The sequence below is a fragment of the Orcinus orca genome, chromosome 1, assembly GCF_937001465.1.
Source record: "Orcinus orca chromosome 1, mOrcOrc1.1, whole genome shotgun sequence".
Lineage (NCBI taxonomy): Eukaryota > Metazoa > Chordata > Mammalia > Artiodactyla > Delphinidae > Orcinus > Orcinus orca.
The window spans coordinates 192704714-192732366 of record NC_064559.1 but is presented as its reverse complement, the minus strand read 5'-3'; the positions used below and the strand labels follow the sequence as shown (position 1 = coordinate 192732366).

The window sequence follows — 27653 nt, the reverse complement described above, 5'->3', positions numbered from 1 at the left end:
CTATGCCTGGTCAGTCTCCAGCCCGTATCACTCCTGCCTCAATTCTGCACGTGTGGCTTATCAGAGGTTCTGCCATAAACCAAAGAAGAAGAAGAAGACCGCCCCCTCTTTAACAACAGGAACACCCTCCGATCACTTAATTCTCTCCTCAAAAGAATAAATAAAATAAAATTCACAATGAAATCTCTTTGTCACAGAAACTGAAACCCAAGGAAATTGAAGTCCAGACACCTCCTTCTCCAAGTTTTATGCTGCACAGTCTTGACCAGAATAAAAATTCTGCTCTCAGCTTTTTTCCTTAGATGTCAGGCCCTCTCAGATGTTGGGGTTCCTGCATCCCTGGGGGTGGCCCTGTCGCCTCCCCCGATGTTGAATTAACCTGACCCTGAGTTTCCGGAGCATCTTGCTTTTCTGGGGTCAGACTCAGTAGGACGTGAAGAATCCCAGCGACAGCCAGAGGTTAGAATCTACAAGCAAACTCCTCTTCCTCTGGCTGTCATCCCTGCAGGGTGGTGCTCCAGAGTCCTGCTAATCCAGACCCATGATGCCCTCATCACGCAGGGGCTGGAACAGTGACAGAGAGCCCCAGGTGGAGAAAAGCCTCAGCCCTTCCAGGGGCCAGGTGGTGTAGCATCGAGGGCCACTTCCTCTAACCTGGAGGAGAAACCCTGTACACGCTTGGCCTCCTCCCAAGGACGGAGGCATTAGGGATACTTCCATCTTCTGAAATTCTTTAGAGAATTTCAACTGTGGCAGTCCTAGGCCTTAGGACCTGCCTGGGACCCTCTCCAGGCACGATTCTGCATATTTTTAACGACCAGGTACCTTTGCTCCTGGTTGCTGGGGCCCAGTGCTGATTGGAGTGTGGGCTCTGCCCAGGTCACATTCTCCACCCCTCCTATGTGCAGGAGACCCCACATTTGTAACAGGTCCATTCCCTACCAGGCCATCTGCGCTTTTCTCTCTGCATTTCTCTATCCAGTAAGTTCTTAAGGTTGGGTTATGGGGCTCACCGCTGCTGCCCTGGGCACTGTTCTGGAATCCTCCAGGCTTTGTAATTCAACAAATAACCGTTCGCCATCTCTGCTGCGCAATGAGCAAGGTGCTAAAACTGCAGCTGAGAACAAGACAGACAAGGTGGCTCTTCCCACGGGGCTTCCAGGCTAGTGACCGACATGTAAACATATCTGTCAGGTGAGTGCAGGCGGAGGCCACAGACAGGGGACATGTGAGAGTAACGGGGTGGGGACACAGATGGGGAGGTCAGGGGAGCTGACACGTGTGACAGAGCATCCCAGGCAGAGGGAACAGCGCGTGCAAAGGCTCAGGGGTGGGAAGTTGTAGTGTGTCTGAGGAGCGGGAAGCTAGCAAGCCAGGGGGAGGCGCTGTCCTACCGGCTGGAAGAGGTCGGACAGACGGGGCTCCACCCTGCAGGCCTCTAGAACTGGGCGGAGCTTGATTTTAACCTAACAGCAGCAAGAAGCTAAGAAGGGTTTGAAGCTGGGGCGTGAGATGACCTACTTTCCATTTTGAAAGTTTCCTCTCACTTCTGAGTGGAGAGGCCTAAGAATTCTTTTTTCCCCTTACATCTGTCTCAGTGGAAAACCATTCTTGGGTTCCTAAGCAGAAGCTTCTGGAACCAGTGCCCCCAGGAGCGCAGAGAGAGGCCAGTGCCCTCTGCCATGTGTTCCTGCGGCCCGTCCTCAGCCTCTGGACTCTTCCGATCTCGGGCCTGGGAGACTTCAAGCCACCAGAGCTGTCCTTTGACCTTCGTTCCTGCAGCTTCCACTCCACTCTGCTCCCCACCCCCCACCCACCCCCGCTCCTTTAGAGGAAGCCCAGCTGTGTTTTAAAAATAGAAGCCTCCATAATATCAAACAGCAAAAATCTCCGAGAGATCTCCATCTCAACGCCAGCACCCAGCTTCACTCAACGACCAGCAAGCTACAGTGCTGGACATCCTATGCCAAACAACTAGCAAGACAGGAACACAACCCCACCCATTAGCAGAGAGGCTGCCCAAAATCATAATAAGTCTACAGACACCCCAAAACACACCACCAGACGTGGACCTGCCCACCAGAAAGACAAGATCCAGCCTCATCCACCAGAACACAGGCACTAGTACCCTCCACCAGGAAGCCGACACAACCCACTGAACCAACCTTAGCCACTGGGGACAGACACAAAAAACAACAGGAACTACGAACCTTCAGCCTGCAAAAAAGGAGACCACAAACACAGTAAGATAAGCAAAATGAAAAGACAGAAAAACACACAGCAGATGAAGGAGCAAGATAAAAACCCACCAGACCTAACAAATGAAGAGGAAATAGGCAGTCTACCGGAAAAAGAATTCAGAATAATGATAGTAAGGTTGATCCGAAATCTTGGAGATAGAATGGACAATAGAATGGACAAAATGCAAGAATCAGTTAACAAGGACCTAGAAGAACTAAAGATGAAACAGGCAACGATGAACAACACAATAAATGAAATTAAAAGTACTCTAGATGGGATCAATAGCAGAATAACTGAGGCAGAAGAACGGATAAGTGACCTGGAAGATAAAATAGTGGAAATAACTACTGCAGAGCAGAATAAAGAAAAAAGAATGAAAAGAACTGAGGACAGTCTCAGAGACCTCTGGGACAACATTAAACGCACCAACATTCGAATTATAGGGGTTCCAGAAGAAGAAGAGAAAAAGAAAGGGACTGAGAAAATATTTGAAGAGATTATAGTTGAAAACTTCCCTAATATGGGAAAGGAAATAGTTAATCAAGTCCAGGAAGCACAGAGAGTCCCATACAGGATAAATCCAAGGAGAAATACGCCAAGACACATATTAATCAAACTGTCAAAAATTAAATACAAAGAAAACATATTAAAAGCAGCAAGGGAAAAACAACAAATAACACACAAGGGAATCCCCATAAGGTTAACAGCTGATCTTTCAGCAGAAACTCTGCAAGCCAGAAGGGAGTGGCAGGACATATTGAAAGTGTTGAAGGAGAAAAACCTGCAACCAAGATTACTCTACCCAGCAAGGATCTCATTCAGATTTGATGGAGAAATTAAAACCTTTACAGACAAGCAAAAGCTGAGAGAGTTCAGCACCACCAAACCAGCTCTACAACAACTGCTAAAGGAACTTCTCTAGGCAAGAAACACAAAAGAAGGAAAAGACCTACAATAACAAACCCCAAACAATTAAGAAAATGGGAATGGGAACACACATATCGAAAATTACCTTAAATGTAAATGGACTAAATGCTCCCACCAAAAGACACAGATTGGCTGAATGGATACAAAAACAAGACCCATATATTTGCTGTCTACAAGAGACCCACTTCAGACCTAGAGACACATACAGACTGAAAGTAAGGGGATGGAAAAAGGTATTTCATGCAAATGGAAACCAAAAGAAAGCTGGAGTAGCAATTCTCATATAAGTTATATATATATATATATATAGGTAGTTTGCTTGAGTGCAGTGTTTTTTGTTTTCTGTACTGAATTCATTAGCATGGGTCGGTATAAAATTTAGCATAGGTCAATATGTAATTTGTAAACTAATAAGGTCTTAAAAGTGAGGAATTAAGTCTTTTAAATTTAATTATTTATTGCAAAGAGCAGAATAGCATACATAAACAGGTGCCTAAGGAAAACTTGTATTCTAATATGGAACTCTCATGAACACCTTTTTTTTTTCTTCTAACGGTATGATAGTAGGCCATTTGATTATTTTTATGGCTTTAACTTTACAACAATGAAATATTCGTAAATTTAAAAAAAATAAAAATAAATAAATAAATAATCATTAAAAAAAAAAAAATAGAAGCCTCTTACTAAGATGGCTCTCTCCTTCCCTTGTACATGCGAAACCAAGGCTGTTTGTGGGGTCCAGGGCCTTCCTCTCTTTTCTCTTTGGAACCTTCTGGGTTTGTGGCAGGTACGAAGTCAAGTTGGGTTCTGGGTCTCAAACACAATACTTTGTCCGCCTTCACCTCCTCCCCGTGGGGAATGCCGGCCAGGAGATGGCCTGCCATGGGCGTCCCCCACAGGCCTGGATTCCACCCACCTGCCCACGCCATCCCCCCACCCTGCTCTGCCTTGGAGTCCTCCCAGCACTTCCAGGAGGGTCCTGACTCTGCACATTTCCAGGGCTTTCCCTCTGCCACATGGCTCCCCACCTACAATCACCATGTGGCCTCCACACCTTCTCTGCCCAACGCTCACCTGCTGGCCAAGGGGTCCACCCTGACTGCTGCCGCCCACCGTGGCTTTAAGGGCCCCTGGAGGGGTGCCCTGCCCCCGGCTCTCCGGGGAACATCTGACAGTGCTCTCTGAGATCCTGCCTCTGTCTCTGTTAAATCTCTCCAGGATCCCTCCATTGAGGAACACTTCCAATGCCTCCAACCCCTTGCTCCCATCTTGAGAGACTGGCAGCCCCCTCTTCCCTTTTCATCTTCGTCTCTGCGCTCACCCTGCCCTTAAGGAAGTCCCTCCCTTGCTCCACCTCAATCACCATGTCTTCCTTCATTTTACTTTCATTTTTCTGCTTCAAATCAGTCCTGTTTCTCCTTGAGTTTTTAAATGAAACTTTTTTAAAAAAACTTTTTTGGGGAGGGGTGGTAACTTCTTATTTAGCCCCCCCAAACTGAAAATAGAGTGAAAAACAGTTGAAAATTGCCTAATGTGATAGGAATGTTTACTAAAAAAAAAATAATGAAACCTTTTCGATTGAGGTTTAATGTAATCCAATAACACGTGTAAAGGACAGTAATTTTAAATTCACAGCTCAGGAAATGTTGACCCGTGTACAGCCCTTATGACCACCTCCCCCATCAAGACAGAACATTCCCAGCCCCCGGAAAACTCCCTCCTGCTGCTTCCTGTCAATACCTGCCATCCCCAGAGTGAATCCTATGCTGACCTCGTCCACCGCTAATTTCAGCACAAAATCTTTTAATTCCCTTCTTGGTCTTTGAATTATAAAAATTCCACTGAGTTTTCCTCTGTCTCAATTTGTAAGAGACAATGTATAACGATTTATCTCCTATATAATAAGGGCCCTCACACTTTTTGTCTGGCCATCATAAAGCCCTTTTCTATCCTTTGTGGTTAAAACCTCTGAAGTACACAACTAAGATCAGAGCTTATGAAATAAAGCATCCTGGAGGCACCTGAGATATGTCCGTCCCTTGTAGGGCGGCCGGCTCATCCCAGCTGGCCTGGGACTTTGCAGCTGTTCATAGTGAGTGACCCTCAGTCCTGGGCACACCGGGAGGTTGATCCCAACCCCTAGTTCTCTCCGTGGCCACAGTTCAAAACAGACACGAGGAGCAGAGCGTGGGGCTGTTAACTCCATCTTCCTGTGCCTGACACTGTTTAAAGGCCCCCAAATGTCAGATTCATTTTCTGTAGCTTGTGTGGAACTTGGCTGTCTTTGCATTTGAAACTCTCAGCTTCCAGTCCTGAATGAGCAACAGGATCACGGGGAGGGTGGTTTTATAAAAAGGAAAAATTCTTCCGGATTTGGCATTCAATGCTTAGCTCTCCAAAAATCCCAGAGAGGAAAACTCAGCTAGTGCTCGCTGAGCCCGGTGAGTCTCAACCCTGACTGTGCCTCAGAATCGCTGGTACACTTGGGAAAAACGCTCCACACCAACTGGGGTGGGGGTCGGGCTGGGCTCTGGTCTCTATTCAAAGGCCCCAGGCGACGCTGGTGGCAGCCAGGCTAGCGATGCTGAGGATAAAGCAGTGCATGTGGGCAGAGTCCCAGGGGCCGTCCTGACCCCAGGAAACCTCTCTCTGCCTGGACAGCATGAGAGTCTAGCCAAAGGCTGTCGTGACCCCTACAATCAATCTATTTTCTGGCTAATCACAGCCCCAGCCCCGCGCCTGTGAGTCCAGCCAAAGCCACTCAGCATTCCAAGGCTCGGCCACATTTGTGGCCACATACAGCTGCTGTGGCCACACAGGCCAAAGGCCTCTTCTCTCTCCTTTGAGATCTCATTGAATCTGGTGGCTTTAGATGTCATCCAGAGGCTGGGGACTCCCAAGTCTCTAGCCCAGGCATTGCCCCCCTGCAGCTCCAGACTCCCCCACACTGCCTCCCTGACAGCTTCATGCTTTGCTCCACACGGGCAGCTCAGGCATCTCCACGCTGCAGCCCCAACCCAGCTCCCCCCAGCCCGGGCCTCTCAGGCTTCCCCGCCTCGGGAATCGTACCACCATCTACCCGAGCTCAAGCCCAAACCGATGCTTGTCTTTGCTCTCACCGCCCTCCTCTGACCCATCAGCAAGCCCTGTCTCTCATCAGCTGCCACATCGTTGGCTGCATCCTCCCACCTCTCTCCAGGAGCCCAGGCCCTGACATCTAAGGGCTGGAAGCTGAACGAGCCTCCTGTCTCCCTCTTTCCACTCTTGCTCCCCTCAGTCTATCCTTTACCCAGAAACCAGAACGGTCTTTTTAAAAATGCTTTACCGGGGACTTCCCTGGTGGCGCAGTGGCTAAGAATCCGCCTGCCAATGCAGGGGACACAGGTTCGAGCCCTGGTCCGGGAAGATCTCACATGCCGCAGAGCAACTAAGCCCGTGTGCCACAACTACTGAGCCCACGCACCACAACTACTGAAGCCCATGTGCCTAGAGCCCATGCTCCACAACAAGAGAAGCCACCGCAGTGAGAAGCATGGGCACCGCAACAAAGAGTAGCCCCCACGCGCTGCAACTAGAGAAAGCCCGCGTGCAGCAACAAAGACCCTACGCAGCCAAAAATAAATAAATAAAATAAATAAAATTTTTTAAATGCTCTATTGGTTTATAATTTATATGCCATAAAATTCACCCATTTAGAGCAGACAATGCATGTTTTTTAGTATATTCACAGAGTTGTACAACCATCGCCATAATCTAATTTTAGAACATTTCATACCCCCGGAAGAAGCCTTGCAGCCCTCAGCCGACACTCCCTGTCCTCCCTCCTCCCCTTCCCCGCTCCAGCCCCTTCCCCACTCCAGCCCCTTCCCCACTCCAGCCCCTTCCCCACTCCAGCCCCAGGCAACCACTAATGTACTTTCTGTCTCTGTAGATCTACCCATTCTGGACATTTCACATAAATGGAATCATACAGTATGTGGTCTCTGTGTCTGGCTTCCTTCATTCAGTTCTTTCATTCAGTATAATGTTTTTGAGGTTTGTTCACACTGTAACACACATCAGCCCTTCAATTCTTTTACTTGAAGAATACCCATTGTATGGCTATACCACATTTTGTTTATCCACTCATGAATCGAAATCTGGGTTGTTTCTCTTTTTTGGCTACTAGAAAGGTCTTTTTAAAAACAAATCACATGTCACTCCCCTGCTTAAAACCTTATGATGGTCTCCCATCATATATAAGTGAAACTTGTTGCCATGGCCTGCAAGCTCCTTGATGACATGGCCCCAGCCTCTGTCACCAAGCTTTTCTCCTGTCACTCTCCCAATAACTCACTCTGCCTTCTTCATGCTTCTTGGACACACCAAGCTTGTTTCTACCCCTGGGCTTTTGCCCAGAAGAGGAAGGGGCATCCCAGGCAGGAAGAGGAAACTTTTTTTCTCTTTCCTCTGCCTGGGATGCCCTTTCCTCCGTTCTCCACAGAGCTGGCCTCTTCTTTTCACTCAGGTTGCAATGTAAGTGTTACCTCCTAGCTGAAGTCACCTACCCCCACCTGTGTCACTCTGTAGCACCTTGTTTTACCCCTTCGTGCTCACCATTATCTGAAATTATCTTCTCTGTATGTTCATCACCTCGCTCCTCCTACTAGAATATTTAGCTCCAAGGGAGGAAGTACCCTGTCTGTCTTCTTCGCTACTGTGCTCCTGGGACGTAGCACAGCTGCCGGCACAGAGTAGATACTGAGTTTGTTGAGAGGCCCACGGGGTCCAGACAGGTAAAGCCACTCCTGCAATGGCACCAGAAGCCTCAGTTTTCCCAAGTGACACTTTGCTCCCATTTGGAATGCCGGTCCTATTACTGACTGCCAAGATGTTAGTGCTGGGTCTGAGGCGAATCACCCCTCTGACTCTCCAAGGTCTCAGACGACAGGGGAGAAACACAGAGCCACATGGCTCTCGCTACCCCCCAACCTCAGTCCCACCCCCACCGGTTTATTATCTCAGTAGAGCTAGTGTAGAAAATCCTAATTTCATCTTACTGCCTGGAGAGTGGCAGAGCCTTCTGCCGGAGAGAGACCCGTTCCTGGCGAGCTAAGCCCAGGAGACAGGAAGCAGAAAAAAAGAGGATGCTTCCAGAAAGCAGGCAGGTGTGGTTGTGTGTGTGAGAGAGAAAGAACCACAGGCAGGGTTTGAGGCAGTGACCCTGCCACCAAGGCTACAGCAAGGCCCGGCCCTCCCTCCTCTTCCAGTGGGTGGGTGGAGTTTGCCCCGGCTGGTGGAAGCGGAACTCCTGTGCCTCGAGGCAGAAGCAGGGACACCGTGGGCAGGGAGCCGCCCTCAGCAGTCTGAAGGTGCCTGGAGGTGCAACGTTCCTCCCTTCTGGTGACTGCATTGTCTCCAGGATGAAGCCCAAGATTTCCACACGCTGGGTGGAGCCCAGCCTGTCTTTCCTGCATCCTCTCCCTTCACACCACCCTCAGTCCCTCTGCCCAGAACCGCTGGACTGCGTCCTCACAATCCCATGGACGTGCCCCCAGGCCTTTGCCTCTGTTCTTCCAGTCCCTGGAATGCTCTTCCCAGGGCCCCGGCTGGTAACCTCCTGAACTCGGGCCCGCCTGGACTTCAACTCCGTGAAGCCTCTCCCGACCCCTGCCGACAGTCAGGGGGACCCTCCCCTGCATACATCCCTCTTGCCGAGCACTCACCTCCAGGGAGTCAGCGTATCCCTGGAGGATACTTGTCTAGAAGACCAGACTCCACTTTCCTCTCCGATGGATCCCCAATGCCAGAACAGAGCACAGAAGACCCTCAATAACAATGTGTTGAATGGGTGAATGAGTGATGCCCCTGCTAACCGGTGAGCTCCTCAAGGACATGGCCAACGTGCCACTTACCTTGGTGCAGTTTCCAATTGCTGCTACTACCAAATACCACCCTTGCCCTCTCAGGGGCCAGAGACAAGGTGCCAAAGAGCTCCTGTAGGGCGCTGGCCACAACTGCCCCGCTGGCCCAATCTTTCAAGGCTCTGCCCTGCTGTGCCCTGGCCCTTGGTTTGGAGGCAAGCCCTCCTGGGAACAGAAGGACACCCAGCCCTGCTCCAGTGCCAAGGCCCAGAGCTGATGTCTCCCCAGAGCTGGGTCCCAAGATTGACCCTTTTCCCAGAGGCTCACTGACCTGATTCAAATCCTGCAAGCCCACCCCTGCCCTCCAGAAACCCCTTGAGCTTTGAGACACACGCCCCTCCCAATCTCAGCCACATCTCTCCAGCCCTGGGCCACCGAGACCAGTGGGGTGTCTGTGTCTTTAACAAAAAGCAAGTGTAACAAGTAAAAGTAACCTGGCAAAGAAAACTTCCCTCATTTGTTTTCCAGGGGCCTTGGCTCATCAATCTTCCCGCCTAACCTGCTCTGTGCTCTGTTAGCTTTGCTTCCTGATAGAATGGAATTTGGTTTTCTAATAGCATCTGTCATATGCAAGGTGTCCCCAAACATTAGCGGTAACGAGTTGGAAGTGGCACCGTTGGACGCCTTCGGAAGCCAACGCTAGATGTCAGGCCCTCAATGGGTCCCTTCGAGGATATGGGGCCAGAGCTGGGCACCCCCCCCCAACTCTTGGTCCCTGGGAGGCAAATCACCCAAAAGACATGGGAGTGCCCACGATGTGCTGGGTCACGCATGGTCACTGGAAAGGTAGGGCCCTGCCCACATGGCACTATCATGGCTGGTTACCCATGAAGGACAGAAGTGGTGGTAGAGACCAGCCCCTCCCCGCACTCAGTCGTTTGGACCATCCCCTGGGAGGCAGCATGGCAAGAGATTTGGACTCAGATAGACCTGAGTGCCAGGGCTAAGGCTCCTCACTTTTATTTGATGATGATGATGATGATGATGTCCTTGCCTCACAGCTTGCGGGATCTTAGTTCCCCGATCAGGGATCGAACCTGGGCCCCAGCAGTGAAAACGCGGAGTCCTGACCTCTGGATCGCCAGAGAATTCCCAGGCTCCTCAATTTTAAAATGAGACAAACAAACCTCACGTCACTGCGTGGCTTGAGGACAAAATGAGACGGCATGAATCTCCCAGCACCAAGGCCAGCACAGAGTGGGTGCTCAGTACCTTTTAAATCCCCCCTGACATCCCAGACCTGGGAGGTGCACGTGCAGCGCCGCTGCTCCCCTGGGCTCGGGGTTCTTGTCTAGAGGCTTTGTCAGCTGCTGCCCTCTCGTGGGCAATGCACGCAAAGCCATCCCCGGCCTCCCGGGGCCTTGATATAACGGAAGAGAGGCCCAGTGGAACCAAGGTTTCTGGGGACTTGAAAGAACTTCCTCAGACTCGACTCGCCTCTATTCCCAAGGCCATCCTCCAAGTGTTGTTCTCCGGAAAAACCACTCCTGTGGCCGGGGCAGGTCCCGCAGGGGAGAGCGGGTAACTCACAGCCGGTCTTGCCTTGTGCCTGGGAACCACCACCCCTGCCAACCCGGGTATTTCGTCTTCCCCACGACCCAGAGAAGGGCCTCTTTGAATCCTCCTTATAGGCGAGGAAACTTTGGCCCCGCGGGTGAGGGTTTAGGGCTGCACCACCTGTGTTGGCCTTAATCAGGTAGTTCCCATCCCTGATGAACTGGCAGTGGTGGCCTTCCAGCCGGACCATGAAGGGAATAGGGAGGGTTGAACTTCGGAGCTTTTCTGTTTCTAGATGACTGAAGACCTTTTAGCAAGGAGGTGGGATAAGGGTGGAGAGTGGGGTGCCCGGCGGCCACTGGAGGACGGCAGTGCCCTTCTCTGGCCTCCCTCACATCTGTCAAGAAAGGTGGACACAGGCCTGGCGGCCCCGGAGCCCCTTCCCAGGGAAAGCTTCAGCTGTGCGGGTCCTCCCCACCCCGGCCCAGCCCCTCCTTCTCCCAGTCCTCCGCCTGGAAGTGCTCCCGGCTCCGCCAGGCAAGATGAGACGCGGAGGCCCGGTTTCGTTTTCGGAGACCAAGTACCAGAAGGAGGCACCGACTGGCAGGAAAGGGCCTGTGGAGCAGGGGTCCCGGCGCCCCCTTACGGACTCGTGCGCCCACTGAACCCGCTGTGCGCCGGACCCCGCGCCCCAGCCCGCCCCGCCCCGGCGCCCAGGCCCGCCCCCTGCCCCGCCCGCGCCCGCGCCGCCGCGGGTCAGCGTCCCCGGCCACCCGTCCGGAGCCGCCGCGAGCCGCCGCCATGGGCCGGGCCCGGCCGGGCGAGTGCGAGCCGTCCAGCCCCGGCCCCACCGCGCCGCCCGCGGCCCCGCCGCGCCTCACCCGCGCCCTGGCGCTGCTCGGAGCGCTCCTCGCCGCCGCCGCCGCTGCCGCCGCCGCCCGGGCCTTCGCTCGCCACGCCGAGGCCCAGGCGGCCGCGCGGCAGGTCCGAGCCGGCGGGGAGGGCGCGGCGGCCGGGAGACTCGGGTGGGCCGGGGCAGCGGTGGGGCTCGCAGAGGGACCGGGCTCCGAGGGGCGGGGGTCGGGTGGGGGCCGGAGGGCCGGGAAGGCGGCAGGGAAGTGATAGGAAAACGGGGCTCCAGGGGTCGGGCAGACTTGGAAGGACTGATGGGGGAGGTGAGAGGACTGGCCCAGTGTGAGGCAGGAGCTGGGACAGGCTGCAGGGGGACAGTGCAGACAAAGCGTAGAGCAAAGCTGGGACCCGAGCATCTGGACTGGCCGGCAGTGCTGGGACGGTGGGGAGGGGAGACCGGAGAGGACAATGGGTGGACCAAGAGGGTGACACGAGATGGGCGGGATGGGCCCAGATAGAAAGGGAGCACTTAGAGAGTGGACAGTGGATGAAGGCTCAGCGTGAAGCAGGGACCAGGAGGGATGGGAAGGGGGACTGGGGCCCTGGGGCGTGCAGAGGTGGCGTTTGGACAGATGGGCTGGGAGATGGGATGAGAGAACCCAGGAGGATGTGGCGGGAGCAGCTCCCTCCGCCCGTTTGGGATGCCAGTTGGGTGTACAACTGCTCAGCCCAGCCACCTCCTCCCGAGCAGGACTCGGCGCTGAAAGCCCTGGGGACAGAAGGCCTCTTCCTCTTTTCCTCTCTGGACACTGACGGGGACATGTACCTCAGCCCCGAGGAGTTCAAGCCCATTGCTGAGAAGCTGACAGGTACCGGGAGAGGCTGGGGACTAGGCAGGAGGGAGCCGGGGCACCGCCCTGGACTTCTTGGTCTGTGTCTTCTGTGTCTGCCCTGAACAGAAGGGCTGCCTGGAGTAGGGGGAGGATGGTGCGTCCTGGCAGCCCTGGGGTCCTCCCAGCTCTGACACTTTCCGGCTGGTGGTTTGGGCGAGCTGCTTCAACATGGGCACCCACACATACTCGCACACCCAAGCCTGTTCTCCTCACATGTGACTAAAACTAGTTAACATTCCCTGACCACCTTCTCAGGACCAGACATGGCTTTAAGCGCCTCCTGTGAGTCATCTCTTTAATCATCACAGTGCCTGTGAGACGGACACTGTCCTGATCCTCACGTGCATAGTTTAGGAGACGGAGGCGCAGGAAGGGTCTCCAGCCTGCGCAGGCTGGAAAGGTGCAGAGCCAGGATTAGGGGCCTCGGTCTTCAGGTCCTGCACCGGCTCATTTGAAGCTTAGAGAAAAATGTCTGCAAAGTGCCCACCATGCAGTAGGTAGTCAATAGACGGGAGCTATTACCATTACTGCTCAATATTAAACTGCTCGGGAGCTGTCAGATTCCTATCCCACCTTGTTACCCATTGTTGCCTGGTTGTAATCAGTGATTTTTATTGTAAAGATGAGGGGCCGAAGCATTCTAATGAATTATAAAATGCCTCTCTCACTGCTCCATCACCACCCTAACCTCTGTGTCCATATCTTGGGACGTTTCTTGAACTTATGAACTTGGGCATCTACTTGTTACCCAAATTGCCTGGTGTAAGTAGGTCAATAGATGGGAAAGACTAGAAAGAGACACGGGCTGCTCTCAGGCAGGTAAGCGCCAAAGGACCGTGATGGGCTTTCTGTGTCTCAGGATGGGTCAGGTAGGTCAGCCACGTGCTGACCCGCTGGCCTTTGGTCACTGCCAGAGGAGGAGGGTCAGATGAAAAATGCTAATTTGCTGGAGCGGATGTGTCAGTGCCTCCCAGGGGCAGTCAGTACTGTCATGAAAGCAGATGGGCAGATACACAGCTCAGCCCTGTGTGGATTTGCTTTGACTTCTTATTTTGCACACACTTCTCCGAGCAGCCACACAGCCACCTCCTTGTCCTTTTTTATGGCCAGAGAGCAAGAGTTCCCTCACGATGACGTGTTGGCCAAGCTTGCTGGGCTTGCGGGTGCTTTTAATTTTTTCACGCAAATCTTTTTCTCCATCAGGGGGAAAAGAGTCTCTCCCTCAGGTACCTCCTAGGCCACTGTGAGTGCAAAACGGGACCAAGTTTCTGGGAGAACAAAAAACAAAACCAGAGAAACACCAAATCTAAGCAGGAAGTAGAGGCAAAGAGTCCTCTCTAGTTGGTACAGTTATGTGCGTTTAACTTTCTGCTTTATACCTTAAAAGTTTTACAAGTTGTCAGTAGTGAGTAAATTTTACTTGTAAGTCAGGAAATAAACCTTTTTATTAAAAAACCAAAGAGCCATAAAATGCTGGGCATCATTCATAATTACCTGTGATAACAGTTACGTAATTGGATAAGCAAGCCAGCCGGTATAACGCTGCACATTCCCGTTGTTCCCTTCCCCGGAGGTTTCCAGGTTGCTGTTCTGAAATTTTGTAGCCTTGACTTACAAATGCAGAAGTAGCCATGGTTCTTAAGAACAGGGCTTTGCATCCGGAGCCCCTGGGGAGCGTTCATCGGGAGCACGTTTTCCAGATTCAGCCCCCGAAGACTCTGACTCAGTAGGTCTGAGGGGGGTCCTGGGCATCGGTAGTTTAAAAAGGCATCCTGGTGATTCTGATGCTTCCTGGTTAAGAATGCACCCATTTTAATGCACCCATTCAGTCTGTCAGTCCAGCCTGTCAACACATGCCAGGCGTGGTCTCTACCAGCAAGAGAGCAGTTGTAACAGGACCCACCCATGCTTCATTCCATCATCTGTGTCGTGGGACCCCGCCCTGCTGTTAGGCACCCCTTCTGCAGTAGGCATCATGCCTCCCTTAAAGCCTTCATCGTGACTCCCTCCACCCTTGAAAGACTACAGACTTGGCAGGTCTCTGAGCAGGAAGAGATCTGACAAATCAAGTTCAGCCACTGCCAGTCCAGCCCCTCGTACTGATGGGGAAATGGGCCACCCAGGAAACAGGGAGAAGCAGGTGTCCTCACTTCTGGACCAGTGCTCTTTCTGGGACACCAAAGATGACCTGATTCCACGTCCCCTGACCTCTCTGAGCAGCCTTTGCTCTCCATGAGACCCTCATGACGGGACAGGCACGGGAGCATGGGCTCCATCTCTAATGTGGGAAAACCGGAGAGGATGAGTGATTTGCCCCAAATTGTCCAGGAAATGGAGCCAACCTCACCCCCGAGCTGGGCTGAGGGAAGGGGGACAGTGAGAATGGCCTTTCTGCAGCCAGCCTGGCCTGGTGGAAAGAGCACACATTAGAGTCAGAATTAGGTTTGAGCCCTAGCCCTGTGGATCCCCAACCATGAAACCACCGGTAATAGCAATACAGCTGACATTTATTACGGGTTTACTCTGTACCAGGCCTGGATTATCTCATTTAATCCTCATAACAAGCCACTGGGCCGACCATCACACAAGCTGGTGAGGAGTGGGGCTAGGATTTGAACCCAGGTCGTCTGGTTCCTAAGCCTTTGAGGAAACTTTTGAGATCTTAATGCCCCCGCAAGAAGGTTGTGGTTGATCGTAGGTTTAGAGTAAAACAGGCCTGGATTTGAATCCTGATTCACACACTACCTAGCTGTGTGTCCTTGGGGAAGTGACTTCACCTCTCTGAGCCCCCAGTTTCTCATTTGTAAAATGGAATTGATAATACTGCCTTCACAGGGTTACTGTGAAACTAAAATGTGATATACATTGGAGAAAATGTGTATGTGTGATATACCATGTGGTATACATATGTACACATTATATATCATACATATACAATTTGTGTATGTTTGATAAACGATGTGATCTATATTGTTACTTTGTTGATTGTTACCTGTTACAGCCCCACCCCCACCCCCATCCCTGCCAGGCCCGGCTCCCTTAATCACTGGCCAGTGTGGACATCCTGAGAGAAGTGAGGCCCTGCCATCTAAGGCAGGACCCCTCTCCAGCGACCTGTATCTCACAGGGTCAACTCCTTCGGCCAGCTATGAGGAGGAGGATCTGCCCCCTGACCCCAGTGAGGAGACACTCACCATAGAAGCCCGTTTCCAGCCTCTGCTGCCAGAGTCCATGACCAAGAGCAAAGATGGGTTCCTAGGGGTAAGTTGGGGCAGGGGGTCCCCCACAGGCGGAACCAGAGACAGAGGGACCATCTGTGTGCGCTAACCTCCTGAGAATGGGTCTGTGCTCTGCTCATCTTTCCTTCTTTCTGTCTTTCCTCCCATCTTTTATCAGCACCCTCTGTGCACCCAGTGCGCCAGGCCCTGGGGGTCCAGAAGTGGGTGCGATGCTGTCCCTGCTGTCCAGGCACACAGTCTGGTAGGGGAGGTAGGAGGGATAGGCATGAGCCTCTGACCCAGAGTGGGGATCTGCGTGGCCTCCTGGAGGGAATGACATTTGACAGTGACTGCAGGGGACGAGGCCTCAGCCCGCTGTCAGCAGGGGTGGGAGAAGGATCCGGCTGGAGGAAACAGCAAGTGCAGAGACGGAGCGGATGCAGCCGCAGCCCTTGTAATCATTAGTTGCTGCAAGTCAGTCTTTCCCCCCAGGCTGTGAGTTTCCTCAGGGCAAGGCCGGTGACTCACACATTTGTGCCTCCCCAGGCCACTAGCACAGTGCCTGGAGCCTGACAGGTGCTCCATTGAGCCCCGATGAACCCGGACCTGAGGTTCAACCCCTGGCAACGGCTGTAGGGTGGGGATGACCCTGACAGTGCCATCCTAACCCGCCCTGTGGTTAGGACCCGAGGCCCTGTGGACAGGGTCTCAATCCCTCCCAGGCCCTGCCCGCCTTTCCCGCTGTCTCCCCTGCGCTCTCCTCTCAGCTTTGCGCTACTCCAGATGTCCGGGCTTTCTTCCAGCTGAGAGCCTTCTCATATGCTGGTCCCTCAGCCAGGAACAACCTTCCCTCTTTGCCTCACTCACAGCCACTCAGCTTTTACAGCTCAGCTGAACTGTCATTTCAGCAGGAGATGCCAGGCAGGCCACTGAGGGCAGAGAGAAGGGGTGGCTGGACCCAGGGCACGGGGGACACGTGCGGGGGCATCCTGGTCAGTGGGGCTGGAAGAGAAGTTGCCAGATGGCAAAGGGCCTCAGCTGCCTAACTTTGGCCTCCGTTCTGCAGCAGCAAAATACCATAGCAGATTTTGAAAGAGGAGAATTCTCTCATCAGATCTGGGCTCTCCAAACTGGCAGCTGGGGAGAAAAGGGAGGCAAGAAGACCAGTTCCCAGGAGGGAGGGGGAGACAGGTGGGGGGAAGCCATGGTGATGGAGAGGAAAGGCAGCCCGGGGGATGCTGGGAAAGGAAGAAAGGTAGGGTGTGGCTACTAATGGAAAGGGAGGGAGGGGGAGTTGAGGTGACTCGGGCTTCTGGCTGGTGGCCAGGTGCATGGGGCCCATTGCCCGATGGGGGTTGGAGGTCTGGTAGGGAGGGTATGAGGTCAGTTTGGACTGTTGAAGTTGAGTTCCCTGAGAGATGTCCAGGGGGAGAGTCCAGTAAGATCTGGGTGGAGAAAGGCCTGGCATTGATGGGCTGAAGTGATGTCTGAGCAGATGAGTCCCTCCTACAGGGCAGAGAGAACAGGGTGGGGCAGGTGCAGGGGGCCCACCTGCACGTACAGGGGAGATGGGTCCGGAGCAGCACCCCAGCCCTGCGTCCCTAGCTCAGCCCCCTATTGTGGGCCGCTCCGCTAGGAGCTCGCCAGCCTGTGAACAGGACGCAGCAGGCGGGCAGGCTCTGCCTGGCGCCGCAAGCCAGCCCCGCTTTGAGAACTTGCCTGTGAAACCCCTCTCCTCCCACCTCAGCTTCCCACTGAGCCCGGGTCCCATCACCAGGGAGGTCAAAGCTGGGGCAGCTCCCTGGTGGCTGAGCACCCTGAGGGGTGCCAGGCACTCACTGTCCTGGTGGCCACTGATGGTGGCCCAGAAAGGCAGGGAGGAGCTAATGAAGGTGCAGCTTTGACCAGGGGACCTGCATGCTCCAAGGTTCCGCCTCTGCTCCAGGCAGATGTGCAGAGAGGCCTGCAGAGCGTCTGACCCTCATTCTCTCCCGCCCTTCAGCTCATCAGATAGCAGTGGGGTGGATTACTGATGAGGAAATGGCTCAGGGAAGGCCTTTTGCCAGGGGTGCCCAGCCAGCGTGGCCCAGGCTATAATTGAAGCAGGGTGCTCTCTGGGGGTGCCCTTCCTTCCCCTTCTCTGTGGTCTCATCCTGCTCTTGGCCCTAGAGGTTTCACCCAAAGGTGGCTGCCACCTCCCTCCGCAGACTTAACTCCAAACCTAAACTCTGACTCGTCAGCGGGACATTAGCTGCAGGGAGGAGACTTGGTGGGGGGATTAGAGAGCAGAAGGCAAGGCCAGTGGACGGAGAGGAAGCCCAGGGCAGGGCGGGGCACCCAGGGTTGGTCTGCTGGCTTATGTACAAGAGGCAGGCAGGACTGTGTGAGGCCCGGGACCTGGGCTTGGAGAGGGAGGGAAGAGGCCGTGAGAAGCCCCCTCACAGAGCCCCCTGTTCCAGTCCTGGGGGGCCCCTCCAGCTGCCTCTGCTCCCCTGCCCTCGAGCGAGCTGTTGCGGCCTGGGCTGGACCTGAGGGGCCGCAGGGGCACCGCTTCTCTGGGCCAGGGACCGGGGAAGGTGAGATGAGCCTCAGCTCTGGCAGGAGAGTGCCAGGCTCGTGGCCGTGAGCAGGCAGGAGCCTCCCGGGTCCCTCTGCTTCCTGGGCTTGTGGGTTGGCTCAGGGCTCGAGGAGACCTCCGCACACGCCTGGGATGTTCTCAGTGCCCCAGAGCTTCGACTTTCCTCTGCCCCAGGTCTCCCGCCTGGCCCTGTCCGGCCTCCGCAACTGGACGACCGCAGCCTCGCCAAGCGCGGTGTTTGCCGCCCGCCACTTCCGGCCCTTTCTTCCCCCTCGGGGCCACGCGGAGCTAGGCGAGCCCTGGTGGATCATCCCCAGTGAGCTGAGCGTCTTCACCGGCTATCTGTCCAACAACCGCTTCTACCCACCACCCCCCAAGGGCAAGGAGGTGAGGGTAGCCCGTGGCAAGCCCCAGGGCCCTGCCCCCCAGCCCCAGCACGGCCCCTCCCCATCGGCAACTGGACCCCCGGGGCCACGCCTACCCCACCTGCTCTCTGGCCTGCCTCTGGCCCCGCCCCCACCTGGGCCCCAGGTCCAGAGCTGACCCTCACCCAGGGGAGCTGGGCCCAGCAAGCCAGCCCAGGTCCCACTGCCCTCCCCCCAGGTCATCATCCACCGGCTCCTGAGCATGTTCCACCCTCGGCCCTTCGTGAAGACCCGCTTTGCCCCTCAGGGGGCTGTCGCCTGCCTGACCGCCACCAGCGACTTCTACTACACCGTGATGTTCCGGTGAGGGGTCCTGGCAGCCCCATCCTTGCCTCCCACCTGGGCCTGGGACTCCAGGGAAGCACAGATGGGTTGAGCACCAGGAGGCAGGGCCTGACTCAAAGCCCCCAGCTCCACCACTTACCACCCTGTGGTCCCGGGCAAGCAGCCTTGGCTCTCTGAGCCTCACTTTCCTCATTGTGCATCAGGGCGGTGGTGACTTCCTCCAGGAGGAAGAGAAAAGGTGTTGAATGTGCTTAGCATGGGGTTGTTGGCCATGATTGTCATCCACACAGAAGGGGGTGCGTAAGAGCTGTGACACCAGGCCACACACACCCTGGAGGGCTCAGAGGAGACTTGGGCAAGGCTTCTGGGGAAGGCAGCACGTGAACTGGGCCCTGAAGGATGGGCAGCACTTGGAGGGCATCCCTTCTGCCTGCCCCACACACTTCTTCCTCCCCCGCCCAGCCCTTTGCCCCGCACAGAGTCTGGCCAAGAGTTCCAGGCTTTGGGGCAGAAGTGAGAGGGCAGGTGGGCAGGCTCTGCTCAGCAGGGAACCTGCTCCCAGCCGGACCCTTTCCCTCCAGCATCCATGCAGAGTTCCAGCTCAGCGAGCCGCCCGACTTCCCCTTCTGGTTCTCACCCGGCCAGTTCACGGGCCACATCATCCTCTCCAAAGACGCCACCCACGTCCGTGACTTCCGGCTCTTCGTGCCCAACCACAGGTGAGAGCCTTGGCCTCGGCCCCGGCACCCTGCTCCCGTTTGCCCCCCACCAGCTCCAGGAGCTCAGATGCAGGGGCCCAGAGGCCCCCGCAGTCTCTCCCCAGAGCTACTTCTCTTGGGAGGGGCCTAGAGCTGACCCAGGAGGAGGTAGCTTGAGGTGGGCTGAAGGGGGTCATTCCATCGTCTGATAGGCGCGTCCCAGGTGCTCTGTGGGCCTGGCCTCCCAGCTCAGTGCTGGGACCCAACGCAGCGGCCGACAGCCCCTCCCTGAAGATGGAACTGCCCCCCCCCACCCGCCCCATACTGTTGACAGACCTCCAACAGACCCGTAACCACAGCCTGCTCACGCCACCCTAGGCGAAGGCCAGCAGGTGGGGAGGGACCCAGCTGGTCAGGGTCCAGGAAGGCCTCCCAAAGGAAGGGACGTCTGTGCAGCGACCTGGGGGCTGAGGAAAGTTTAGCCAGGCAGAGGGAAGGGCACATACAAAGGCCTAAGCAGCAGGCCCTCCACGCCTGCAGTTGCTACCACAGACCCTGGGGGGCCAGGGGGCGGCTCCTGGGAGGGCTCAATGCCAGTCACCTGCCTGCTTGCCTGCCTGACCGCTCAGGGGCGGCCTCTTGGCAGGGAAGCAGGGGACGCAGAGAGTCTTTCCAGATTCCTCCCTGATAGCACGCAGCCGCTTAGTGAACCTGAGTGACTCTGTGCAGGGACAAGACCTGGGCTGAGAGATGAGGGGCCCAGAGCGAAGTCTCAGCCGTGGCACCCGTGGCTGTGGGCAAGGCCCTGGACCCCTCCAGGCCTCAGTTTCCTCATCTGCTAGATGGGAGGCTGCCTCCTGGCCAGGAGTGAGGGGGTCATTGGGACAGCCTGGGAAGAGAAAGTTGCCCCCAGGACCAGGAGCGGTTTCCTCTCAGTCCCCCGAGGGAGGGAGCACCCTGGGCCCACGGGGAAAATGAGGAGGAAGGACGAGCTCTCCTCCTTCCTCGCTCATCGGGCAAGCCCCTGTGCTGCAGGGGCTCAGCTCAGGGTTGGAGGTGGGGTCCTGGACTGAATGAAACAGAAGGAGGGGACAACTGCTCCTGGGCCTGTGTCTCAGGCCTAGACCACGAGACTGCTGACCGGCTCTGAGGGCACCCAGCTCACCCTGACTGCTTCACCTGCCCAAGGTGGTTGGTTGTCTGTCCTGGGGCGCCCCCATGTGGCGGATCTGCAGGTTGCAATGCTCAGGCCAGACTTCCCGCTGGGGGAGGCACTGATGAGTGCTGCCTCAAAGAGTCATGGATCATGGACAGTGCATGAGCCATGGGTGTGGAAGCCCTTCGTGAACTGTAAAGGGCTGGGCCAGTGGAGGGTGGTATGGTCACAGTGCCTTCCAAAGAGGCGGCCTGGGGAGAGGAAAGGGCCCAGGCTCTGCCGTCAGAACTCCAGTGGCTCTGGGACCTTGGGTTCACCCTGCCAAGTCTCAGCATCCTCATCTATAAAATAGGGTCAGCTGCATGCTTTCAGTGAGATAAAGTCCGACATCTGGTTAATGGGCCTTGATGACGGTGGTGTTCTGCCCTGGCCACCCTCTCACCTGTCCCCAGGTCTCTGAATGTGGACATGGAGTGGCTGTACGGGGCCAGCGAGAGCAGCAACATGGAGGTGGACATCGGCTACATACCCCAGGTGAGTGCACAGGGGGTCCCTACCCAGGTAGGAAGGTGGTGCTCAGCCTGGCTGCAGGGAGGCCTAGCTGGCTAGGAGCCTTGGGGCAGTGAAAGACAGAGCTCCTGCAGGCTGAAGCCACTGTCCCCAAAGCAGGATCCTAGGAAGCCACCTGTTCTTCCTAGCCAGCATCTGCCATGGGTCCTCAGATGGCTTCACACTGGCTGGACACTGGCTCTGTCCTGGACTCACTGCACAGCCTTGACCAGGCCCTTCCCTTCCCTGGGCCTGTCTCCCCACCTCTGCAATGAGTGGCGTATCTTTGAGGGTCTCTCGGGGCCCCTGGAGGACTCAGGCCCCTCGCTGAGACGTCCCTCAGTGACATCATCCCTCACTGATCTCTGGCCTAGATGGAGCTGGAGGCCACGGGCCCCTCAGTGCCCTCTGTGATCCTGGACGAGGATGGCAACATGATCGACAGCCGCCTGCCCTCAGGGGAGCCCCTCCAGTTTGTGTTTGAGGAGATCACGTGGCAGCAGGAGCTGAGCTGGGAGGAGGCCGCCCGGCGCCTGGAGGTGGCCATGTACCCCTTCAAGAAGGTGAGGCCAGACGGGGTAAGGGGCGGGGTTGGGATCCCTGGGGCTGGGTCCGGAGCTGTGGGAGCAGCAGGTGGGCGCTGGGCGTGGGATGCCGTGCAGGGCTTGCTGCTGAGGCTGCCTCCCTGTGGGGTCCAGCCTGGGCCGGGGAGCCTCCCCTTTGCCCTTTAGAACTTGGAGGAGGCATCCCCTGGCTCAGCATCACCCCTTCACACAGACACACAGACACACGCAAACACACACTGCAAACATACACGCATATGTACACACACACGTATATACACTACAGACACACACTACATGCACATCACACACTCAGCCCCTGAATGGGACCCTGGCGGCACACAGTAGCTTCTCTCTGTCTCGACTTGGCCCCAGGTCACCTACCTGCCGTTCACCAAGGCCTTTGAGCGAGCCAAGGCCGAGAACAAGCTGGTGCACTCAGTCCTGCTGTGGGGGGCCCTGGACGACCAGTCCTGCTGAGGTGAGGGAGACCCTTCCAGTCTGAGGGGAGAAAGGGGGGCAGACTTCATACCTTGTGGGTGCAGGAGGCCCTGAGACCAATGGCGCTCTCCTGTCGCAGTATGAGGGACTCAGGGACGACATGGGGCGGGGTGTGGGGTGAGGGCTTGCAGGCTTCTGTGCTAAGCCCAGAGGAAGCTGCTGGACACAATAGAAAGAGCCCAGCTCAGCCATTTTCAGCCTGGAGACCTTGGCCAAGTGACTCCTTCCCTGAGCCTCAGTTTTCTGAGCAGTAAGAGGGTAACGTACTTAGCTCCCAGAGTTGTGAAAACAGACGTGAAAGTGCCTGTACTCTGTGCAGTGTTGCACACGAGTGAGAGAAGGTAGTGCCAGAGTCTGGGCTGCATTCACTTATTCAGAAAATTCAACAAAGACCCGCTGGTGCAAAGTTCTTTGGGTGCCTGACATTGGGTACAAAGATGAGCAAACAATGGCCCTGCCCACATGCAGCCAATCGACAAACATCCTGGGCACCTCCCGTGCCGAGCCATAGGCTAGGTGTTGGGCACCTTGCACTGAGGAAGTCAGAATCAGCCCCAGTCCTCAGGGAGCACACAGTGTGTGCAGAAGGCAGATGGTGAATGAACAAGTACAAGCGTGGTGAATTTACACAAGGCATGGTCCCGAGTGGCACGAGAGTGTGTAACGGGGGGTGGCGGGGTCAGGGGAGGCTTCTTCAGAGAAAGTGACATATAACCTGAGAGTTCGAAGGATGAGGAGGATGAGTTTTCCAAGTGACAGAGGAAGTGTTTTAGGTAGAAGAATTGTCTGTGCAAAGGCCCTGGGACACAGGTTAGTGGATTTAAGAAGCTGTCACTGTCCAGAAGCCCCTGGGCCAGGCAGACCCCCAGCCAAGTCTCAGCCCAGGATGCCAGTATGTTACTGAAGTTAGTTACAGCTGCCATTTATTCCTCACCTCCTCTGTGGTAGATGCTTTGAATCTGTTTTTTCACCTGGCTGTACTGACTGTTCTACAGTTGATGAGGTTTACTGCTGGTAGAAAACCCAGTGAGACATGCAGGGTGCCTTACCCACCTGGCCTTGCCTCTCCCGGAACAGGTTCAGGGCGGACTCTCCGGGAAACTGTCCTGGAAAGTTCGCCCATCCTCACCCTCCTCAACGAGAGCTTCATCAGCACCTGGTCCCTAGTGAAGGAACTGGAGGACCTGCAGGTGAGTGGCAGGCGGGCAGGAAGAGCCCCATGGCAGCCCCTGGGACAGTGCTGGGAGCCGAGGTGTCAGGAGTGTGCCCAACTGTCCCCATAGAACAACCAGGAGAACCCATCCCACCAGAAGCTGGCCAGCCTGCACCTGGAGAAGTACAGCTTCCCCGTGGAGATGATGATCTGCCTGCCCAATGGCACCGTGGTAGGTCCCCCACCACTCATCCCTGGCCCCGGGCCAGGCACCATGGGGCAGAGGAAGCGGCAAACAAGGGGCACGGCTTACAGACCTCATCAGGCTCCAGGTCTGGCTCTACCACTTCCTGGCTGGCGTCTTAGCCAATCCGAGCCTCAGTTATCCCCTGATGTCCCCTCGGCCTGCCTCGTGCAGGTGTCGGGACGCTCCCTCAGAAAGGGAACCTCAACAGCACTTTGGGGACCTGGCAGCAGTGGGCATGGTCTAGCAGCAGAGCGGACAGGAACGTGACCTGGAAGGGAAGGCTCACCTCAGACCATTGCGGCCAGTCCTGGGATGGAAGGGAGGGAGGGACGGACAGGCGTCGTGACAGGCAGAGAGGACCTGGGGACGCCCCAGGCTGAGCCAGGCTTCAAGACCCTCTCTCTCCCTAAGGGCCCCTTACACAGCATTCACGTCGTTGCGTTGGGTTCTCACGGGAGCTTTGGGAGATAGATGAGCACGAATGCTGATCTCACAAACAAGGAAACTGAGGCTCAGAAAGGTTCAGAGACTTGGCAAAAGCTGCATAATTAAGAAGTACAGCTGCCGGGAATTCCCTGCGGTCCAGCGGTTAAGACTTGGCGCCTTCACTGCTGCGGGCCTGGGTTCAGTCCCTGGTGGGGGAATTAAGATTCCACAAGCCATGTAGCGCAGCCAAAAAAAAAAAAAGAAAGAAAGAAAATAAAAAGAAATGGAGCTGACTTTCCAAACAGGCGCCCACCTGTGAGCCTCAGTATCACCTGCTCTTCTGAGCAGAGCTGCCCCTTATCCTTTAAGTCCCAGGGAGTGGTTAGTGTGGGACTGAGGGATGGAAGCGGTGGGGAGCAGTGCAGGAACAAGAGCTGGGGCTGGCCTGGAATGGGGGCGTCCGGTGAGGGCTTGGTGGCGAGGAGGAGGGTGCCAGCCAAGGGCCTTCTGTCTGAAGTTCAGAGGAGGAAAGGCCCGGGGGAGCCGGCCAGCTCACACCCGTACACAGGCGCCCATTGTGGTGGACTCGGCCCAGCCAGGGGTGGCGAAGCTGGGCGGACAGGACTCTGCCTGGGCTGCGGGTGGCCTGTGCTCTCCCACTCGCTCGATTTGTTTGTTCGTTTACCGGGTACCTGCCCTTAAGGTGCCCCTACCTGGAACGGGAGGCAGATGGGGACACAGGCGTGTGGGCGTTTCGACAGAAGTGAGTGCGGAGTTCAGGGCTTCTGGGAACAGAGGAGAGAGGTCATGGGGCCGGAGGCAGGGGAGGGAAAGGTGATGCCGGAAGGCATTAGGTTTCACCTGGTGGGCGAGGTGTGGAGCCCTGGAGTCAGAGGGCCCTGTGAGCAGAGGAGGAGGGGGAACGGGTTGCCCCTGCTGTCCGCCATCCGCCTCAGCGAGAACAGTTGAGGACGCGGGGGCACTGAGCCCGGCTGGGCCCCCGCTCTCCTCACCCCACCCTTCTCCCAGGTCCACCACATCAACGCCAACTACTTCTTGGACATCACCTCTGTGAAGCCTGAGGACATCGAGAACAATGTCTTCAGCTTCTCATCCACCTTTGAAGACCCGTCCACAGCCACCTACATGCAGTTCCTGAAGGAGGGCCTCCGGCGCGGCCTGCCCCTCCTCCAGGCCTAGTGCGCCTGCTGGGCAGTGAAAAGCCTACTGGACGGGGAGCTGGACAGGCCCCTCTGCCCCGGAGCCGGAGCAGCCCTCGCACATTTCACCTTCCACCTCTCAGGCTGCCCGTGGGGTCTGCGGCCATCCGAGCTTTGCCTCAGTGAAGGGGGGACAGGGGGTCCTCGGCTGACCAGGTGGATGAACCTCGAGCTCCAGCTGCCACCATCAGCCTTTTACTACCCACCTGGCTCCGGAAGCCGCTTGGGACCCCAGAAGAGGGCCCGGGGTCATCTCCCTGGACCTCACTCACTCAGGCACATAGTCCCGGCCCTTGCAGGGCGAGTAGTAGGGAAGAGTGGGTGCTGGGAAGACAGGGCCACCCCTCTCTCCTTACCTTCACCCCGTCCCAAAGGAAACATCAGGAAGCCCTGGCCTGAGGGTGTGGGCAGGCTGCCAGGGAAGCACTCCTGTTTCTCTGGAGCCTTCTTCCTCGCATAGCCCTGACTGCCCTCCTGTGCTTGGTGTCCCCAGTGGAGTCAGTCTCAGCTGGAGACAGCCTTCTGGAAGCTCTGGGTAGGACCCTCCTTCAGAAGCGGAAATCGTACTGTACCCCTGCTGCTGCCCAGACCACTCAATCCAGCCTAACAAGAGGACCCCGCAGCCTATTTCAGGACTTACTGGAAGCCAGCTCTCTAGGGAGGTTTACCATGAAGTAAGCTTCTGCCCTTGGCAAGGAGTCCGCTGGGGCCCAGGGCCATGGCACCCCTACCGCCTACCCCAGCACAGGCCACAGCGGGACTGCTGGAGCCAGCGTCCCTGTAACACCTCCTGCCCCTCAGACCTCCGCTCCACGGAAGTGTATCCCAGTCAGAGAACACAGCGTCCCCCAGAGCTGGCACTGTCCCAGCCATCAGGCAGCCCAGACCAGCCCATCCACCACTGGGTGGCCACTGACTCTCCTTGGCCTCTCTTAGGGCCTTGGTCCACATCTTGAGCCACTGACCACGGCCAGTCTCTTTTTTATACACGCAGGAAAAGTGTTTTTATGTGAACTTTCTCACAGTTTATATGTATTTTTGATAGCCCCGGCACTGAGGAGAAAGGAGGGGGCAGAGGTACCCCCCAGCAGCTGCCCCATGATGGCTGGATCTGAAAGCCTAGGTGGATCCAGCTTGATGTCTTTGCAGTTGCTGCTGTGGGAAGAAACACCCCTCTCTTCCTTCTCCTCTTCCAACTGTTTAAAAATAGTCCTCAGATGGTCAGTATACCCCCTGCTCTATCCTTGTCCTCCGCTCAGGCCCGTGAGGGGCCCTTGGGCTTTCCTAAAGCCCCCTCCTGCCCTCGCTTATGCCCCCTCCGCCACCCCACAGGGGGACTCCCTCCTGATCCTGGAAGAGGAAGGAAGGCAAACATTTCCTCAGATGCACTCCCAGGCCTCCCACCTGTCACTGGAGCTTCCACACTGAGTCTTCCTCACAGACTGTCATGTTCTCAGTGTTGTATCAAGTATCGTAATAATGGCCAGTTACCAAGAGCTTTCTCTACCTAAAGCACTTGGTTAAGGTCACATGGATTTCCTCATTTAATCCTCACAACAGACGTGAGGCAGATATTAACCATTCCCATTTTGCAGATGAAGGAATTGGGTCTCAGGAAAGTGAAGTGACTTGCCCGAGGTCACTCAGTGGTAGGGTTAAGATTCAGCCTGTGTCTTGATGTTGGAGTGTTTTGTCTTGCACTACACATGCCACCCCCCACCCCGTCCCCTCTCTCCCATGTCTGTTTTCACTGAGGTGAGAAACAAAGCCTTTCAAACCAGAATGTCTTATTCCTCTCTGTTCTCCAGAGCAAATGAGGCGTGAGCCAACAAGCTCAGCCCAGTTCTTTGTGTCCCTTCTGGAAGGCGGTGCTTCCATGCGGCTTACAGGGAGGGAGGGCACCGAGCCTGTCTCAGTGCTTCCAGGCACGGGTGGCAGTAGCCTGTCCCATGAGCCACCCAGTGTCAGCGGGCTCAGCCCTCCCACCTAGCAGGCTTTTCCCCTCACTCTGGTCTGGGAAGGCCGGCGGCGTGATGAGCGACACGTACCCGTGAAAGGTAAAGCGTGCTTGGGCTTTCTGCATCCTCACCTGATGCCTCTGCCTCACCCCCCACCTGAGCCCTGAGGCTCATGGTGGGGGAGGGCCCCAGCTGCCCTCTTTTGTCACCCCTCTGCCACTTCCCTCCCCTGTCCCCAGTGTGTCCTATAATAAAATTGGAGATTAGGGTGGTTCTAAGTGCCTTTCCTTTGAGCTGGATGTTCAGTTCTGTCCTCGGTCTCATTCCTCTGCCGGGATTGGCTTGGCAGGTGGGCAAGGGAGC

General features: G+C 55.8%; 1 protein-coding gene across 3 annotated transcripts; it reads left to right on the top strand.

The window, feature by feature from the left end:
• The first annotated feature begins 11314 nt into the window (after nucleotides 1–11314).
• SELENON (selenoprotein N) lies at nucleotides 11315–27563 on the top strand. 3 transcript variants are annotated; one of them, XM_049695630.1, is made up of 12 exons: nucleotides 11315–11552; nucleotides 12172–12289; nucleotides 15441–15574; nucleotides 18284–18496; nucleotides 18713–18837; nucleotides 19401–19538; nucleotides 21126–21207; nucleotides 21597–21785; nucleotides 22161–22266; nucleotides 23364–23476; nucleotides 23570–23671; nucleotides 25142–27563. In XM_049695630.1, exons 1-12 carry the CDS (start codon nucleotides 11370–11372, stop codon nucleotides 25310–25312), a joined length of 1674 nt encoding a protein of 557 aa, XP_049551587.1. In that variant the 5' UTR covers nucleotides 11315–11369; the 3' UTR covers nucleotides 25313–27563. The 3 variants fall into 3 exon arrangements, with proteins under 3 accessions (XP_049551587.1, XP_033278419.1, XP_033278418.1); XM_033422527.2 differs by lacking the exon at nucleotides 11315–11552 and having other exon boundaries at nucleotides 11680–12289; XM_033422528.2 differs by lacking the exons at nucleotides 11315–11552; nucleotides 23570–23671 and having other exon boundaries at nucleotides 11676–12289.
• Nucleotides 27564–27653: the final 90 nt, after the last annotated feature.